Raw genomic sequence first — 18,846 nt, 5'->3', positions numbered from 1 at the left:
CCACAATCATGACCGTTAATTACCAAAAAAAAGCATGGAAGACATGCAAAATGCATAGAAAGGGGATCTTCAATCTCCTAGGCTGGCTGGTCATGCAATCTTTGGTATCATAAAAAACCCAAAATAAAGGTAAAAAAAAAAAAGTGATAAAGAAACATATTCTCTGTGCCTCTCTGCCTATGAAAAATCATTTTTAAAATCCAACAAAAGCAAAGTGAAAAAAAGGAAAAATCCTAGTAAAACTATGGCCACTCTGATCATCCACATCAGACATGGCCCACCATCTGTTCCAGATGTGGCAGCTAAATTAAAAAGGTTTATACTCGTTAAGGGGTAGACGAGTAAATTCATATATTTCTTTTATTTTTTTAAAAACTTTTTTATAACCAAAGGAACCCTAAACCTACAGAAGTACAGGCTAATCTGATCAAAATTCAAAAAATTCCTCTGATTTATTTTTGTTAGTTTCTTTTTCCCTTTTCCAATTTCCCTATATATCCGAGTGTACACAATTTTCCACAAAAAAATATTCCACACAAAAAATCACACTCCCAAAATTCCTGAAATTCGAGACCGCCATCTCACAAAACATTTGGCATTACGTTTCATTTTTGAATCCTTCAGAAAGCCCACAGCCCGTTGTCGAATTTATCTTCAATCGCCGAAAAGCAGAGTGCGGCAGGGTTTCATTGTGATTTGGGTTTCGGGGAGTGTGTGAATGCGAAGGAGATGAACGCCCATAAGTTCCAAATCTTCGACTCTGTTCCTGCCTAGTGCGTCAAGACAAGCGAGTTGAGTTCTCTCATGGCAAAGCGCGTGTACGAAGTGTGGAAAGGAAGTAATGTAAGGCTCTCTTTCTTGGGCTTCAATTTTGGATCTTTTACTGGGATTTATCATTTGGGTATGCTTTAGATTTGTTTGGTTTGTGCAAAAATTAGTGAGTTTTGAGTTTGGTTACAGTCTTAAGTTTGGTTCAAATTAGGTTTTTTAAGTTTATTTCCTGTTTGGTTGCTTTGAAAATGGAGACACTTACCTTTGCTTGATGAAATACAAGGAAAAATGAACTTCAGGAGCTTCGGGTGGTGGACGCAGTTGAGTGGTATTGGTTTCTGAGTTTGTTTATAAAAGGTCATTTGGAGCTTGTAGTTGCCATTTTCTTCTATTTCATTTGCTTTTCCTAGGCAAACAAATGAAAGTATAATGCAGCATCTAGTCTATTGCTTCTGGTTTTCGTTTTCTTCTTGTTGCCTAGACTCTTATTTGGGAAAGTTTTCGTTTTTATTTATTTATTTTCCTAAAATTTATATTCCCACTTTCTATCTGTTGGTTGCTCAGAACATGGAGAAATGAGTAGGAAAGGAAATTTTGAGTATTTTTCAAGCGAACTAAGTTAAACAATTGTTTAAGGTTAACTGGTTGGAAGCGTTGTCTAGAGTTGTAAGAAAAACTTGAACTGTGATGTACTTCTATATCCGCAACATTTTTATTAGAATAACGGATGAAGGGTTGCGTTGGGGTTTACATAAGTATTATATGAGGAAGTATGAGAGTGAAGTGGTGGTGTATTGGATTTTTATCTGTAATTTTGGTTTATTCATTTTATGAGGTTGTGAATTTGATGCCCACTTCTTGTAGTTGATGTTAAGGAAAAAGGGAACTGCTATTTGATGTTATGTCTGTGACCATGTTTCACCCTTCTGTTAGTTGCAATTCATTGTATGAGGAGTGAACACTTTTTTAGTACCACATCATATCTGGACCTTCTATTTTTTGAACTTTTTTTGGTTGAAAACGCTGACATTAGTTGGCTTAGCATTGGGAAAGCCGGTTTTATATAGTATTTATCTTTGTAGTGAATAAGTTGCCATAGTGAGGAGGACCTACAGCTCCTAGGTATATGTCAAAAGCTGCATTTTCTGGCTAGAGATCCTGTTTGGCCCTACATACTGTTTGAAAGGATCTTTAACCTAGCTTCTGACTGCTGTATTTCTGTTTGGCACGAGCCTCAATTTTGTAGGACTTAATTGTCGTTTGGCTATTTTATCCACGAAAGGACAATAAACTTGCTTCTCAAGAGGCCTGTAACACATTGGTTTTATGTGTTTGTGAGTCATCTGGCATTGTTTCTTGCCCACCTGAAGGTCCCATTCCTTATCTCAATGCTGCAATCCAGGTTTACAGTTGGATGAATGCTTTTTGCTGGATTGCATGTTTTGGATAGATGATTTCTTCCTCTTCTTTCAAAGGTCCACAATACATCATGTTGTGGTTCTATTCTTGTTAATATGATTTGTGAAAAGGTAAAAAATCAAACATTGGTTAAAAGAATGGAAAATGCAATTCTCATTGAGAATAGATTATGTGATCGAAGCCATGCATGGCTCTTTTATTGATACCTTAAGATGTATATGCATGGGCATGCAATTTAATGCCCTTTAATAATCATTCTATCCCGAGTCCCTGGCACTCTTTCTTCACGAATTTTTGTTATCTGATTTCTTGATTAAGTGTTTATTGTCCTAATTTTTTGAGGTGCTTATATTTTGAGCTTGTTAAGCCTTTTTATTAAGTCATTTGTACAATAACATGAATTAAAGCTGAAACTGCTATTTAGTAGTTGAATAGAATGCAGTTATACTAAACCCTTAAATAATAAAATGAAAGTCACTTAGTCAAAGATTATCCTTACAGAAAAAGCCTAATTAGAAGTCACTTAGTCATCCAATTGGATCAAATAGGTAGATGAACACAGTGTTTCGAATAAACATTGAAATGATCCTGATTATGATAAAAAAGATAAAAAAAATGATTTTTAGTTTGGATATAAAATGAACAGTTTTGATCATTTGAATGCATATTTTGGTGGGCCCAACAGTGAGATCTCTAAAAACGGAATCACTTCTAAGGAGGGCCCTGTTTGTAAATTGTATGTCTATATACAGAAGTAGCTGAAATTATTTCCACTCATCATTGTAAGGTTGGTCAGTTTCTTGCTCCAGCAAGAACATAACACATCTTCATGATGACCGAACTCCAGCACGTCAACTATAGCTCTTATATGACTGTTTGCTCTATGTTTGTATTTGAATGATTGAGGAAAAACAAATGATGTATGGACTTTTTAATATCATGAGCCTAGCTATAATCTCCATTGTCTACTGTAATTGCTCTAGTTTGATCAAATTCTGTTCTCTTCTTCCACCCTCTCTCTCTCTTCCCCCCCCCCACTCTCAATTTTGATTTTGTTCTTTAACTTCCTTTCTGTTCATCTTTTGCAGAAGTTCATCCTCGGTGGAAGGTTGATATTTGGGCCAGATGCCAAGTCACTGCTTGTCACATTATTGTTGATCATTGCTCCAGTTGTGATCTTTTGTGTATTTGTCGCATGGCATCTCCGGCATGAGTTTTCATCATATAATGCAGGATATGCAATACTAGTGGTAGCAATTGTATTTACTATCTATGTAAGTCTCAAAACCTTTTATTTGTTTGGTTCTTGTTTTTTGTTTTTGATAATTTTGCACTCATCTAGTATATGATTATTTTAGGGTTAGATACCTTTTGGGTCCTTGTCTTTTACATGAATATTCAATTTGGTCGTTGTTTTTTCCATTTGGTGAATTTGGTCCCTGTGTTTGACTACGTTAGTCAATGTGTTCCCTTCGTCAAATTGAAGTTATTTATTTTATGTAAATGTGAATAATGGTGAGGGGGCCTGGATGGAATAGGGGGAAGGAGTCGGGATGGCGGGGGGTTTGTGAGCTGGGTCCTGGATGGGTGGTGGGGCTAGAGAAGTGGTGGACCAGAGAGAGATAGTGTCATGGTGATCAATTAATTGAAGGTCATGTGCTTGGCATGCCCGCATGCAGATGAACGGTTTGGGTAATGTGGCCGTTAATAGGCATAATAATGTTATTCTGTTTCTGGGATTGCCCTGTGTTGTCTTCCATTGGGTCTGCAAATATTACTATTGACACTTCTACATACTTGCCATTGACTGTTTTACCTCGGAATCCCAGAGTCCCATGAAATTGATTTTATGAGCACTGTTAGTTGAACATAGTGATTGGTGGTGTTGTAATGGTGATTAAGATTAGGATTCATTTCAAGCTCTCGTAATTCATTTGTTGTAAATCTTATGTTTAGGTCTTCAGGCTTTTCACTCAAATTGACTTTTCTCTATAATTGTAAAGAATAGATAATTTTTTATAGGAAATTGTGAGCAATTAATATTAAAGAGCAGACTTTGTTTGGCTTACTAAAAAATGGAGGAAAACTCTGTCGCTACAAATTTATACACAGGCCTTACCCTGCTGTCGGGTTTTTGATAAGAAACAAATTTACATAAAAGGAAACTCAAAGGGTACAAAATAGAGGATATAGGCCAAGTTGGCCTATAAGACCTGACAGCAATCTCTAAGGATTAAAAAACAGCCACCAGAAAAGATGAAATCAAAATAGCCCAGATGACAAGAACAAGACTCTAGATACTTCTGCTTTCCAATCAGATAGTATAACATAAAAGAATAGTCCCTGAACTCTGTTAGAAGAATTATTCTCTCCATTTATTTTAAGGCCTTGATTCAAGGTCACCTAATTTTTGGAATATAAGTATCATAATTCATTGGTTAATCTTCTTCTGACATACTGCATAGCCATGAAGTGTAGTGATTTGCAACTCTGGTATTCAGATTATGATATTCATCACCCTCTGAAATGTTTTTTTTTCTTTCCCTTGTTTCATTGTCTTAGATAACATTCTTATTCATATTGGTAACAGTCTCTCCGATGGTGTTTCCACTTCAGTTCTCTCTCTTATATTGTCCTAGTTTTTGGCATAAATTAATTCTTTAGTTGATTTTGATAGGTGTTGGTGCTTCTTTTTCTTACTTCAGCACGGGACCCTGGGATTATTCCACGAAATGCACATCCACCAGAGGAAGAGTTTCGTTATGACCCTTCAGTGTCTATTGATGTTGGTGGAAGACAAGTGGCTGCTAATGCTGGTGGAAGACAGACTCCAAGCCTTCAATTCCCCAGAACAAAAGAAGTGATTGTCAATGGCCTTCCTGTGAGAGTGAAGTATTGTGACACTTGTATGCTATATCGTCCGCCTCGTTGCTCCCATTGTTCTATTTGCAACAATTGTGTGGAACGCTTTGATCACCACTGCCCTTGGGTGGGCCAATGCATTGGACAGGTATGATGTTAACATGCAAAACATAATTGTGTTGTGTGATTTGTACTTTCCCCATTACTATTGCTCTGGATAGATTGATGTGTGTATTCTTGTTTGTAGTTGATTCTTATTTCCTTCAGGAGGCATTTGTGTTAGAAATCTAATTGTCTGGGTTATGTGCAGTGCAATTATCGTTACTTCTTTCTCTTCGTTTCTTCTGCAACTCTTCTCTGCATCTACGTATTCTCACTATCAGCTTTATACATTAAAATTCTGATGGACGATTATCATGGGACAGTTTGGAAGGCAATGAAAGAATCTCCTGCATCTGTGATACTAATGGCCTATTGTTTCATTTCTCTTTGGTTTGTTGGTGGACTAACTGGCTTCCATTTGTACCTTATAGGTACCAACCAGGTCAGTCATCTTCTTCTTGGTGTATTTGTTGGTTCACCGTGAGACTTTCACAATCAGTTTTACCAAAATTGAATTTTATGTCCAAGTCCTTCTAAATGAGGTTCATAAAGTATGTTGGCGATGGCCCAAGTGGTAGTACTAATTCCATAAGTTGTTAACATGCTTCTTTGTTAAGTTGACGATGACAGCATCTCAGATGTTTTTATCATCTCATAGTTAAAATAAATGCAAGTATGCACCTCGTGTCACTTACCGGTAGTGAGGATAGAAGCTGAATTAATTATATAACCGTCTGATGGGTTAAAGAAAAGACTCGAGCATTATTAATCTTTCAGATTGGTGTTTTCTTTTGTGTCAATATGTTCATGTTGAGGTGTCAGAATTTTAATCTCTGAGTGGTGGTTTGTTTAAAGAATTGAACTTAAAGCAGATGATCTGTGAATGAGTGATAAATGTATGGTGTGTTTGGTCATTGCTGGAGGTGCTTCCCCATCTCTTATAACTTGTACAAAATTGACTCCCTTGGTCTATGATGGAGCTGTACAATTGACAGCCACTGATAGCTTTCTACTAAAAACTGTGGGCGTTTCTCTCACCAGTGTAATCTGTACTTGATTGATGTCACTCTATATGAGGCTCGCTCACCAATCTAGATTTGTACTTAGTTAATGTCACTATGTAGGGTAATTGTCAAGGTATTTACTCCCCTCATCCCCCAGCAAATGTCTGATAAAAAGGAAAAAAGGAAGAGGTCAGACAGAGAAACCTGGCACTAACTTCACTTATTAGGTATATGGTTAATTTGGGTCAGGTGGCTTTCTTTTCCCCGTGTGGATAGTATCTTGAGTCCTTAGTTATACCTTTACTATTTGAATCATCATTTTAACCCCTTCCTTTGGAAGAAAGTATTTGTTGCTTTACAGTCTAATGTATTCCCTCAATTAATTATACTAATATCCAGATACCATTACTCTCTTTTCAGACTACATATGAAAACTTCAGGTACCGAGCTGACAACAGGATCAATGTTTACAACCGGGGGTGCTTAAATAACTTTCTTGAAGTATTTTGCACAGAATTAAAACCCTCAAGGAATAACTTTCGGGCTTTCGTTGAAGAGGAGTTACAAAGGCCTCCCCCTTTGCCCACCGCACGGGAAATAGAACCAGATGAATTGGGTGGGGATCCACGTTCAAAGGTGGAGGATGACTTAGATATTGGTGAAGATCTGTTGAAGATCTCACAGCGTCGTAACATTGAAGAAATTGATGAGGACATACGCAGTAGAGGGAGCAACGGACCTCCTCATAATACCTCAGAGGTCGACTCTGCTTTGGGTTCAGATCACCGGGCTCCCACCATTCGATCTGATGCGCGTCACTCTAGTTGGGGAAGGAGAAGTGGGAGCTGGGAAATTGCACCGGAGGTCATTGGTAACACAAATGTCACTGAAGGTAGAGGTCATGTCACTTCGAAGGATGCGGTTCAATGATGGGGATAGTTTGAATTATTGATCTTAAGATGGCGTGCGTTTTGATGATCTGTGATTATTGGATGTTCATTTCCAGGTTGGGAAGGAAATGCCATTGACCAGAAACTCGCAATTATGTCAAGGGTGTTGAATGTATTCCCTTCAGGTGTAAAACATATATGACCTTCTTTTGTGGGAATGCTTGTTTATGATTTCCTTCCTAATAGAATAGGAATGTGTTTGTAATTGTTTGGGAATGAAGGGGATAGTGTCTTTGCCATTTTTCGTAAATTAATATATTTTTTCCTTCTCCTTAGAATTATGTAACTATTTGCGACGGTGAATCTAATTTGGTATAATGGCCTTATTCTTTTGTGTAAAACAATCACCTACTTGGGCTCTCAGAAAAACAGAAAAAAGAAAAAATCAGTTCTCATTTGATCATTTTGCGCTGCTTGATGATAAGTTTGTTAATCAAATCATTTTGCTGCCATCTTGGGAGAGTTTTCTTCCTCTTGGGCTTTTCAAATTGCTCATCGTATGTATTTCTCTGCGTTCTGTAAGACGTGATGCATGTTTTGGTCCGTACCCATAGAGAGGTGGTAAGTTGGCAAACCCTTCTAGAAGGCTTTCGATGCGATCTTGCCATCACAATTCTTGATATGAATTTTTGTAGCCATAAACTTATTACGGCTTACTCAGACGTTTGCCCTCCCTAAAATGGATCTCGTAAAGGTGATCAAACTTATTATTCATATCCTTGTAAAAGGAATAGGCCTCTAGAAAGGCCAGCTTTATCTCTTCCGAACAAGAGATCGAGCTTGTTGGCTGATCTTTGAACCACTCCAATGCCAAACCTTCCAATAAGGAGGGGAGATGAGGAGAGGAGTGTATCATTCTGTGCCAAGTGCACCGCGGGGTCTAAATTCCGGATGAAAATTTTGAATCTAGTCACCTATACCTCTTTGAATATTTCAACCATTGTTTCTTGCGTGTAAACGGTGAAGAGGATAGCTGTCACTATAGGTTGATTGACTGGGCCTAGATTATTTGGCCCTTACCCTTACCCCTTACCCTTACCCAACATGGGGAGCTTCTATAGTGAGGGGAAAGTTATAAGGGGTTTTTTTGAGGGGTATGTTAGAGCCATTGGATTTCATCCAACGGTGAGTTTTTAAAAGAGGGTGCATGTAGAACCGGGTTGAAATCTGACCCGTTGGAAACCCAACTTCAGTTGAAGATATTTCCCTCTCTGAAAAATTCAAGAACACAATCCTCTGTTTTTGAATGTAACGCAAACCCAGAATTAGAAAGATCCAAAGCTCCCAAACCCTATAGTCGCTCCATTGTCATCAGCTCCTTGGGAGGCCTGCGATCTATGGCATCCTCGGTATGACGATTAATGGCTCTTATCTAGCTATTGCCCTGTTTTGATTCTATGGCTGAAGTGAAAACCCCTTCTCTTTTTCGTTCAGCACACGAGATTCCAGATGAAAGCAAAGTAGCATATCTGGTTCTGTAGCTAGACGCCGCAGCAGCATTTGTTCCTCGATTGTGGTAGAGATGGAGTCTCCACTACCAAAGAGTCTTCTCTAATGTCCACCACATTCTCTTAAGCTGATTGACTTCGGAGCTCCCGCTTGAGTTTGAGAGGTAAGTTTACTGTTGTTGGATTGATTTTATTGGGTTTGGTTTGTTTTTTGTGAGGGTGAGAAATTCGTCATTTGTGGCATCAATAATGCGTCATTTCTGTGGTCAATAATGTGTTATTCTGCCGTCAATAATGCGTCAGTTTTCTGTCAATAATGCGTCATTTCCTTATGAATATTCAATATATTTAGTTGATTGTTTTTGGTGGGGGTGGGAAATTATAAAATGTAGGTAAAAGATCCTAAACTTAGGCTTAATGGCATTAGGAGTAAGCATTTGGAGAGGATATTGGGAGAAGTTCTGTAATTGCTGGTTTGAATTACATTTGTGTTCTTAGTTGAACATGTTGGTTCTAATGTTATTTTTTCCAGATTATTGCACAAGAGATGACGTAACTATTATTAAATTTTGTGTAATAATGGCTCTTACAAACAAGCTAGGCTATGCGTCTTTTTTGTGTCAATTTGGGCAATGTTTTGTGTAAGTGGAATGCATTGATATGTTGTAATGCAGTAATGATTGATTAATGAATTAATATTTGCTATGCAGTGATATAGAAGTAGTTCAAAAATATATGTGGGTAAAATGTCTGGGGGCTCAGAGAGTGATGATTGTGTAACAGCTAATGGGATGGTTTACATTCCTGAAGTAAGAAATGAGGAAACACCAGCGGTTGGGATGAAGTTCGACTCGCTTGACCTCGCTTATAATTTCTATAACAGATATGCATTCTTGGCTGGCTTTGGTATTCGACTTCATTCCAGCTTTCGGGGGACATATAAGAAAGAGATTCTGAGGAAAGAATTTGTTTGTTGCAAACAAGGTGCATACAGGAAAGATGAAACTCGGGAGAGAAAAAGACAGCGGGGAATAAGTAGATGCAATTGCAAAGCTAAGATTGTGGTTGTGAAGACAAATGGGTGCAAGAAGTATGCCATCTCTCTTTTTGCAGAGGGACACAATCATAAGATGACAGCCTCAGAAAGAGTGCATTTATTGAGATCACACCGTCGTATTTCGGATTCTACAAAAGTACTTACAAAACAGTTGGGTTCGGTTAATATCCCCATTCATCAGAAGGTAAGTATTTTCGAGGTGCAATCCGGAGGAATGGATAAAATTGGTTTTATCAAAAAAGATATTTACAATCTTGAATGTAGTGTGAATGGGAAGCTGAGGAACCACGATGTTGAACTAGTGACCGAGTATTTTATGGCTGAACAGAAAAAAAATGAGGCTTTTTATTTCAAGATTGAGGGAGATGGCGAAGACAGGTTTAGTCGATGTTTTTGGGCAGATGCAACTTCTAGACGGGCATACCGGTTGTATGGAGATGTTGTTGTATTCGATACCACATTCAACACGAATCGATACGACTTGACATTTGCACCAATATTGGGAGTTAATAACCATGGTCAGAAAATTGTCTTAGCATGCACATTTTTGAGCAAGGAAACGACTGAGTCGTTTATTTGGATGTTTGAGGAGTTTAAGAAAGCCATGCAAGGTGGCGAACCTAAAACGATCATTACAGATCAAGATGCGGCCATCACCAGAGCGATTTTAATAGCCTTCCCGACTACATTTCATCGGCTTTGCATATGGCACATCACATCAAAGTTCCATGTTAAGTTACCACATTCTGCTTATAAGGAGTATTGGCGTGAATTTCAGAAAGCCATATGGGATACTGACAATAAGGATGAGTTTGATGCAAAGTGGAATATTGTGGTTACAAAGGCTGGTTTGACTGACCATCAATGGCTAAGTTCAATGTTTGATTTAAGGGAATCTTGGGTTCCAGCCTACGCACGAGACTTTTTTGCCGCTGGAATGTCAAGCAGCCAAAGAGCGGAAGGTTCTCATGCTTTCTTCAAGCAATACATATCAAGGAGAAATTCGTTGATGGATTTCATAATACGATTTGAGAGGGCACTTTCCCATCAACGTCAAAAAGAGTTAGCTGCTGATCACGTAGATGCATTTGAAGTGGCTCAATGTATTCTACCAATGCCAATGAACAAACAAATGACTACCTTGTACACAAGGGCAATGTTTCAAAAGTTTGAGAAAGAACTAATACAAAGTACAGCATGTTTCCTAGAGCTCAAAACAGAGGATGCTTCAAAAGTTGTCTTTAATGTGAGCGAAAGGAAAAATTGGCAAACAAGAGTGGCAGAAGTCGTATATGTCAAAGATTCTGACCACGCATCGTGTAGCTGCAAAAAATTTGAATTTGTTGGGATTATTTGCAAGCACATCCTAGCATTGTTCAGAAGGGACCAGATTGAATATATGCCCGATAAATATATTTTGAAAAGGTGGAAGAAAACTACGAAAGCTGGATTGGTGTCAGATGCAAATGGCAACGAAATTAAAGACTCTGCAGATCCTGGTCTTTTAATAAAGCGGAGTACAATGTCCCGACTTGCTTCAGATGTGGTTGAGGATACATTAATGTGTGAAGAAGGATGTGAGCTAGTGTCAGAGACTCTAAAAAGTTTGCGGGTGAAGTTGAAGTTGTTGAAGGATGGACCAAGTAATAACGAAGTTGGAGGGTCTAGCTCTCAAACACAATATATGAAAGACCCTAAGAGAGTAAGGTGCAAAGGAAGGTGGAAACAAGTAACGGGAGCAAAGGAAAAGCCAATGAAGCGAGGGATTCGACACTGTCGGGAGTGTGGAGACATTGGTCATGATAGAAGACAATGCCCAAGAAATTTGAACACACCGTAAGATGTTAAAACTATTTATAATAACACCTAAAATTTGAATAGTTAAATTTTTTATGTGCTTGTGTTTGGTGTTTATGCAGGACATCACCGTCAAACAATGAGGAATCAACTCCAATAGATCTCAGTGACCCATTATTCGACGAATTTTATAGGATGCACGGACCTACCGAATGATTTATGTTTGTATTATACAAAGGCCGGTTGTTATGAAGGCTAATGATCAGGTTAAGTTTTCTATATGCAGTTTTATTTTATTTGTTTGTTCATGTCCACTGCTAATTGAAATGGAAATTTGGTTGGTTTACTTCTTGCATGAAATTTGGACACATGTTAATTTTACATGTCTTCTCCCTATTTGGAAATTTTCATAGACATTTGATAAAGTATCAAATTTTGAGTTTTGTGAAGAAGCAATGACTTTTACCATGTACAATGGGTAGTTTATGCTGAATTATGAATGAGTGACACAGATTCATTGATTATATCACAGGGTAATGTAGCATTTCCAGCAGGGAGCTGTTGTTTCCATCAGCAGTAATGATTTCCAGCACGAATCATTTCTAGCAACACTAATCATTTACAGCAGCAACCAATTTTTCCTAATGTTATGTTCTAGTGCTTGACTGGTTATTAAGATCTGACCTTGACTATGAAGCAATATTGGTGCACGATTTTGTAAACGTTCGTACCTGAAGGATACTTGAAATTTGCACTATGTTGGAACACAATGATTAGAAATCAGCGTGTAAAATACAAACTACAATACAACATCTTCTATGCATGATAAGTACATTGCAGCTAATCACATTTCGAATGCTTGGAGAATATTAAAGTGTACACCAACATTTCAACTACTCGTAATTTCGCACACACAAGAAAATTACATTGCAAAGCATTTTATGTGCTCCCTCTTAGCAATATCACGATCACCCCAACCAACTGAACAATGGTAGCCATATTCACTCGGTCGTATGGGTCAGCTTTTTTCGAGCAGCTTGCACGTGCTTATGGTCACTCGTGTCCCCACTCATATAGACGAAATAAATATTCAGCAATATTTGTAATATTTTTTTATATAAATAACCCATAAATCATTCACCAAAGAATGTATAGCACATTGGCATGTAAAGTGAATAAGGAGAGTGTTACTTATGACTGACGTGTCAATTTTTTCAAAAAAGTACGCCATCTGTTTAATGTGAAGGGACATGATAATGCGACTTTACTGATTCCCAACGCGTGGTGATATTGACAACTTATTGAATAATATTTCAGTTTTTGCAAAATACAATTTTAGACACAAGGAATTGCAATACATAGTCCCAATAATTATATATGAAGCAAATGAAAGTAATACTTGTGTTATTATAAATTAGATAATGAACATTAAGGAAATATACTTCTAATTTGTCCTAGTTATATGTTGTTGTTTGTACTGTTTCATGTCACACTTTTTCTATCTTTCTTTATATTATATGTTTAGGGAATCCCTCAAAGCAACATATACTGTGAAAAATAAAATATTGTGTGAAGTTCTAATCACTCATATAGACTAGGACAAATATTCAGTACTATTTCAAAATTGCTTGACTGGTGTCAGGCCATCGAACGATGTGATTTGACATGATAGAGATATTTACTACGAACCCAAGACGGAGCCATATTGACAACTTATTGAATAGCGTTGACGTGTTCAAAGATCTAGATGCACGCACCCATGATGGCTTTAGAGCATTGTCCAATTATTATATATGTGGATTATTATAACAAAACAGATACGTTTACAGCCTTTTATATGAAAGGAAACTAATTATTGTATTATTAAAACTTAGATAATTAATATTAGGGAAATATACTTGTGATGTTGGTTGTTGCAAAATATATAGCTAGGGTTAAGAGGAAAGTGAGTTATCTAAAGGCATTCAAATTTTTTCTTTATGAAATTGATGATTTCTAGCTTCCCCTAGTTGTATAACGTCACAAGGAGGCCGGAGTAATTTTCGGGGCATTTTTCCAATTTTCCTACTATTTATTTAACTTTTTTCAAGATTTTTGCACTAAAAAAAGCCAAAATAATCGCAAGATGACACCTGGCGCGATCTGAGCGCATCACCTTTCACCACTTGCACAAGTGTACGTCAATACACATGGCCACATCCTTGGTTTTTACCCTAAATTCTTATTTTATTGTTTTTTCTTATGAAATTCATAACTAAATACACAAAATGATAAAAATGTTCCGAAAATTGATACGAACTCATTGACACTTCATCTTCCTTACTGAATTCCCCGTTTCATGGTTATTCATTTTAAAAGACAATTTCGAGCATTCACGGGAGATGCTTGTTGATGTAGGTTATCTAGGTTAAAGTTAACAACATATATAGCTAGGGTTAAGAGGAAAGTGAGTTATCTAAAGGCATTCAAATTTTTTCTTTATGAAATTGATGATTTCTAGCTTCCCCCAGTTGTATAACGTCACAAGGAGGCCGGAGTAATTTTCGGGGCATTTTTCCAATTTTCCTACAATTTATTTAACTTTTTTCAAGATTTTTGCACTAAAAAAAGCCAAAATAATCGCAAGATGACACCTGGCGCGATCTGAGCGCATCACCTTTCACCACTTGCACAAGTGTACGTCAATACACATGGCCACATCCTTGGTTTTTACCCTAAATTCTTATTTTATTGTTTTTTCTTATGAAATTCATAACTAAATACACAAAAATGATAAAAATGTTCCGAAAATTGATACGAACTCATTGACACTTCATCTTCCTTACTGAATTCCCTGTTTCATGGTTACGCTATATTAGTATTTTATTATTATTTACCCTACATTATTATTATATTACTTTTTAGCCTGTACATTTGTTAATTATATTTACTCGAAATTATTATTTTTATTGTTATTTTGAGTGAGAATAGACCATTTCTGGTGTTAATCAGTTTCTCTCTTCTTCAATTTGTTAATTTTTTTTTTCCTTTATTAGGGTGAAAGGATGTTTTGAAAAATAAAAAGAACAAATTACATTCCAAGTATTGTATAACATCATAAAAAAGTCCATGAATAACCCATTATTTGTATAGCTTAATTTACTGCATCCAAACATTTCATTCATTCATACAAAATTGACGAATTACTGACGACTGACATAATGGTCCCATAAGATAGTTTTACATTGCAAAGCATATTATTTGGTCCCTATTAGCAATACCACGATGACCCCAACCAACTGAACAGCCGTAGCCGCAATTAGTCAGTCGTATTGGTCGGCTTCTTCCGAGCAGCTTTGACGTGCTTATGCTCACTCATGTCACCACCATCGTCTAGTATCTCTCTCACAGCATCAGGGGATACATAGTCCCAATTATAACTTGTATGAGTAGTTGCCGCAAATGCTCGGAAATTTTCGAATCCTTCGTTGAATGCCATCTCCAGTTCACTATGGTGCTCTTCGCATCGCATATGGTTCATCAAACAACCTTTAATTTCATCATTCATTACTGTATCCAACTCCTCTGCTTTCAACTTCCTTGTATGACTCAACTTCAAGTACTTGTTCTTTTGGGAGAACGCTTTGTTAACTCTAATGTTAAGATCAGCCAGAATGGCCTCGTCTTCAACACATTTCTCGTGCCACGAATTGATCAGTCTGGAATTATAATCTAGCTTGCTACTGACTGCATGTACTGCCTCTAATGGATCATCGGAGTCCCCCTCACTCCCAAATGATGTTGAAAATGGAAGGGGTCGGCGAGTACAACGTGGAAATGGAGCTTGCAACTCCAATTTTTCATATTCGACTGTGTTGTTGGCGCCTGAAGAGGATGACATGCTTGAATAATCCTATTTGTTTTTAGAGGATGAGGATTGCATATGCAATTTCGTTTGAGGAAGGGGACATAGCTTTATAGACCAACATACTAAAGCTTGCGTGTAGTCAACATATGTACTTTATTCCAATTTTTAAAAAGAGGTGTCAGGTTTTGCTTTTCAAGCATGTCAACCTCATTACACCACTGTCAGTGGTTGAAAGAAACTCAATGGAAGTGACATCTAGTTAGTGAACCCAACCACAGTGGTTAGGATTAAACTTAGATTGTATCAGTCAAAAAATTAATTTATACATTGTCAACCAAATATTTTTTGGCGGGAACCTTTTTATTGGTATTACTATCACATCCTTCATAGAAACTCTCCCTCCACGAAAAACTGACTCCTCCACCGAATCTCTCTCCATCGACTGAAAGTCTCTCCCTCCATAGAATGGATTTACTAACCAAGTTTGATGTCAGCATAATAAACACCCCTCCAAACAAAGACCGCCTTCGACACGCAAGTCAGTCACCAGACAAGCAGTGTCACATTCCTAGACAGAATGACCATTTTGTTGGAAGTTTTGAGTCTGAAAGGGTTCTTGGATTCTGGAAGGAGAGGCATCTTCAACTTGGTGATGAAATCCAAAGGGCAAGGGCACGTTTGGAATTTGTTGAAGGCCAAATTGAAGATGACAAAAGGCAGGCCAATCTGGATAGGGCGAAGTTGCAGCGCATGAAGCGTAGACACAAACGACTTCGGAGTGTAGCTGTTCAAAAATACAAGAACTCATCTAATGCAGTGGAGTCAAAGAAGCGTGTGATGCAAGCTGGATTCGACTACTTCCGGTCCTATGCAAAACTCGTCGTACCCGGGTTTGATTGGTCATCTATTACCTTTTCCGACGTTAATAAATATACTCACCAAGGGAAGTAACCATTTTGGTTATCGTGTTTGAGCAGAGGCAAATCAGTGGAATTGGAATTTTCGTTCAACTCTGCTTCAAACCTATTTTGATGCTTACTATTATGGAAGATTTCAACCTTCATATTTTGATGTCTTTAATGATGAGAACACGTGATGCAACGTGGCCATCTACTTCAGTCATATGTTGCTGCCATGTCCATTTTTGTGTGATCACGTATCAGATTTGGACATGGTTGCATCATATGCAATGTTGCCTTTATTTATTATATGTTAGGGCAAGGTTTATGGAAAAGCATTTGTGAGTGCGTTTGTGACAAGGTTATGTTATTATTTTTTTGTACTGGTTCATCTCCTACTATTGTTTTCTTCCTTTATATTATATGTTTGTGGAATCCCTCAAAGTTAACATATACTGTGAAAAAAATGCAGAGTGAATATATAATCACTTATATAGACTAGGACAAATATTCACTAATATTTTTAAATTGCTTGAGTGGTGTGAGGTTTTTCAAAAAAGTATGGCATTATTTTATGTGATTGGACATGATGGATATTTTGTACTGATTCCCGATGGACTACTTATTGAATACCTGTGACGGTTCATAACTCTAGACGCAGTTGCATATGGACTACTTATTGAATACCTCTGACGTGTTCAAAGCTCTAGGCGCAGTTGCAATGATGGCTTCAAAGCAGTGTGCAATTATTATATATGTACATTATTATAACAAAACAAAAACAGATTATGTTACATCCTTATATTTGAAAGGAAACTATTTCTTGTCTTATTACAAATTATATAACGAATATTAAGGAAATATACTTGTTAAAGTGAACAAACATATATACTTAGGGTTAAGAGGAAAGTCAGTTCTCTGAAACAATTTGGATTTTTTCATTGCGAAATGGATGCTTTATAGGTTCCTCTAGTTTTATAACGTCACAAGGAGGCCGGAGTAATTTTCGGGGCATTTTTACTATTTTCCGACTATTTATTACAATTTGTTCAAGTTGTTTGCACTAAAAAACCCCAAATAATCGCAAGTTGACACATGGCGCGATCTCAGTGCATACCTTTCACCACTTGCACAAGTGTACGTCAGTTGCAACCAAACATTCTTGCTTTTTACCCTAAATTCTTATTTTATTGTTTTGCCTTACAAAATTCATAACTAAAAACACAAAAATGATAAATAAAAAAACACTTCCGAAAATTGCTACGAATTCATTGAGGCTTCATCTTTCTTACTGAATTCCCCGTTTCGTGGTGACGCTAAATTATTATGATATTGTTCTTTACCCTAAATTATTATTATATGACTTTTTACCTTCTATATTTATTAATTTTATTGACCCTAATTTTTTTTTTTTGTAATTTTGTTATGCGAAAAGACCATTTCAGGTGCCAATTAGTTTCTCTCTTCTTCAATTTCTTAACTTCTAATTTTTATTAGGGTTAAGGGATGTTTTGAAAAAGTAAATGAAAAAAATACATGTCAACCATTGTATGGCATCAGAAAAAAATTAGTTTAGGATATGATAAGTGGGAAAATGTCTTTTCCAAGCACTGGTGAACAGACAGCTCACTCCATGCACGCCTTTTCGTTTACCAAATATTAAGATTGTAGTTGGGCAAAATATCTATGTCAGTAAAATGTCATATTACCCATCTCTGATGTCAGTAAGCATTCAAGTATACAAATATATATACGTAGATTTATATATAAAACGGTTTATGACTGCACAAACACCAGACAAAATACATTAAAACCCAACATTTGGCCAACGTAGCCAGCCAACGTAGAACTGAAGAGAAGCAAGTCCAGAAAGCATAAAAACCTTAAACACATACTACAACTAATTATAAGGGTATGGATTCCCTGGCACAACATACACACGCATTACCTTGAACCAAAAAACACTCTCACGGTGCCATTTGCATCGATTGCAACAAGTCCAGAACGAAGGATTTATCTTTGCTTCAGTAGGCCAGCCTTCAATAACAAAACACCATTCGTTGTTGTTACAAGTGCTGCAATGATTGAACTTAATCTTCCCATAGTAAAACATATCTACGATATGTCTTGCAACATTCCAAACTCGGCTTAATCTTCGTCTCAAAGCATCCCTGGTTCCTTTCATATCAATGTTGTTACGTTGATTCAAAGAACACAAAAATTCTAATGCATCCTCTTTTGACTGACCAATTCCAGACATGCCAAGAAGTCCAACTATATATGCCGCTTCCATATGGCCTGCCGTGGCTGCGATGCGCATCCCATACAACGCTTCCACGTTACCATGCATGAAAAACACTTCGAACGCCTCTCTAAATATCGACTCAGGGTTCTCGCAAGCTCTGCATTGTTGCAAGAAAAGCTGGACCGCAGGATTAGCATGGTACCAGCTAGGATGGTCTGGGTACTTAGCCATTGAAATGGTGTTCCACACTTGTGGAGTGTTTGCCAACGTCCGGAATAATGGGCACACAGATGCCATACGGAAGAGATCTTCCGAAGATTGGGTTGCCACGTATAACATCACTTTAAACCAAGCCAACTCCGGGATGAAGGCTTGGGGCATCTCCAAATGGATATGCTTCCTTCTCTTTCCTCCGACTGTAGTGAAATATTTGGAATTCATGTGT

General features: G+C 37.3%; 2 protein-coding genes across 3 annotated transcripts; both read left to right on the top strand.

Annotated features, from left to right (window-relative positions):
• Positions 1 to 400: 400 nt before the first annotated feature.
• On the top strand, positions 401 to 7,386 carry LOC110759590 (DHHC-type zinc finger family protein). The gene is made up of 5 exons (XM_021961675.2): positions 401 to 843; positions 3,279 to 3,464; positions 4,868 to 5,200; positions 5,363 to 5,596; positions 6,579 to 7,386. The coding sequence occupies exons 1-5, from the start codon at positions 805 to 807 to the stop codon at positions 7,086 to 7,088; spliced, it is 1,302 nt and encodes a 433-aa protein (XP_021817367.1). The 5' UTR covers positions 401 to 804; the 3' UTR covers positions 7,089 to 7,386.
• A 1,916-nt stretch (positions 7,387 to 9,302) lies between these two features.
• Positions 9,303 to 12,107, top strand: LOC148291182 (protein FAR1-RELATED SEQUENCE 5-like). 2 transcript variants are annotated; one of them, XR_015826482.1, is made up of 3 exons: positions 9,303 to 11,449; positions 11,533 to 11,676; positions 11,943 to 12,107. XR_015826482.1 is itself a non-coding variant. In XM_088246166.1 (2 exons), the coding sequence occupies exons 1-2, from the start codon at positions 9,303 to 9,305 to the stop codon at positions 11,624 to 11,626; spliced, it is 2,241 nt and encodes a 746-aa protein (XP_088102292.1). In that variant the 3' UTR covers positions 11,627 to 11,833. The 2 variants fall into 2 exon arrangements, 1 of the variants encoding a protein (XP_088102292.1); XM_088246166.1 differs by lacking the exon at positions 11,943 to 12,107 and having other exon boundaries at positions 11,533 to 11,833.
• The last annotated feature ends 6,739 nt before the right edge of the window (positions 12,108 to 18,846 follow it).

Source organism: Prunus avium, chromosome 8 (assembly GCF_965620075.1).
Source record: "Prunus avium chromosome 8, drPruAviu1.hap1.1, whole genome shotgun sequence".
In the NCBI taxonomy this organism is placed as follows: Eukaryota; Viridiplantae; Streptophyta; class Magnoliopsida; order Rosales; family Rosaceae; genus Prunus; species Prunus avium.
Note: the sequence above shows the minus strand (reverse complement) of the source record. Positions and strands in the feature narration are given on the sequence as shown.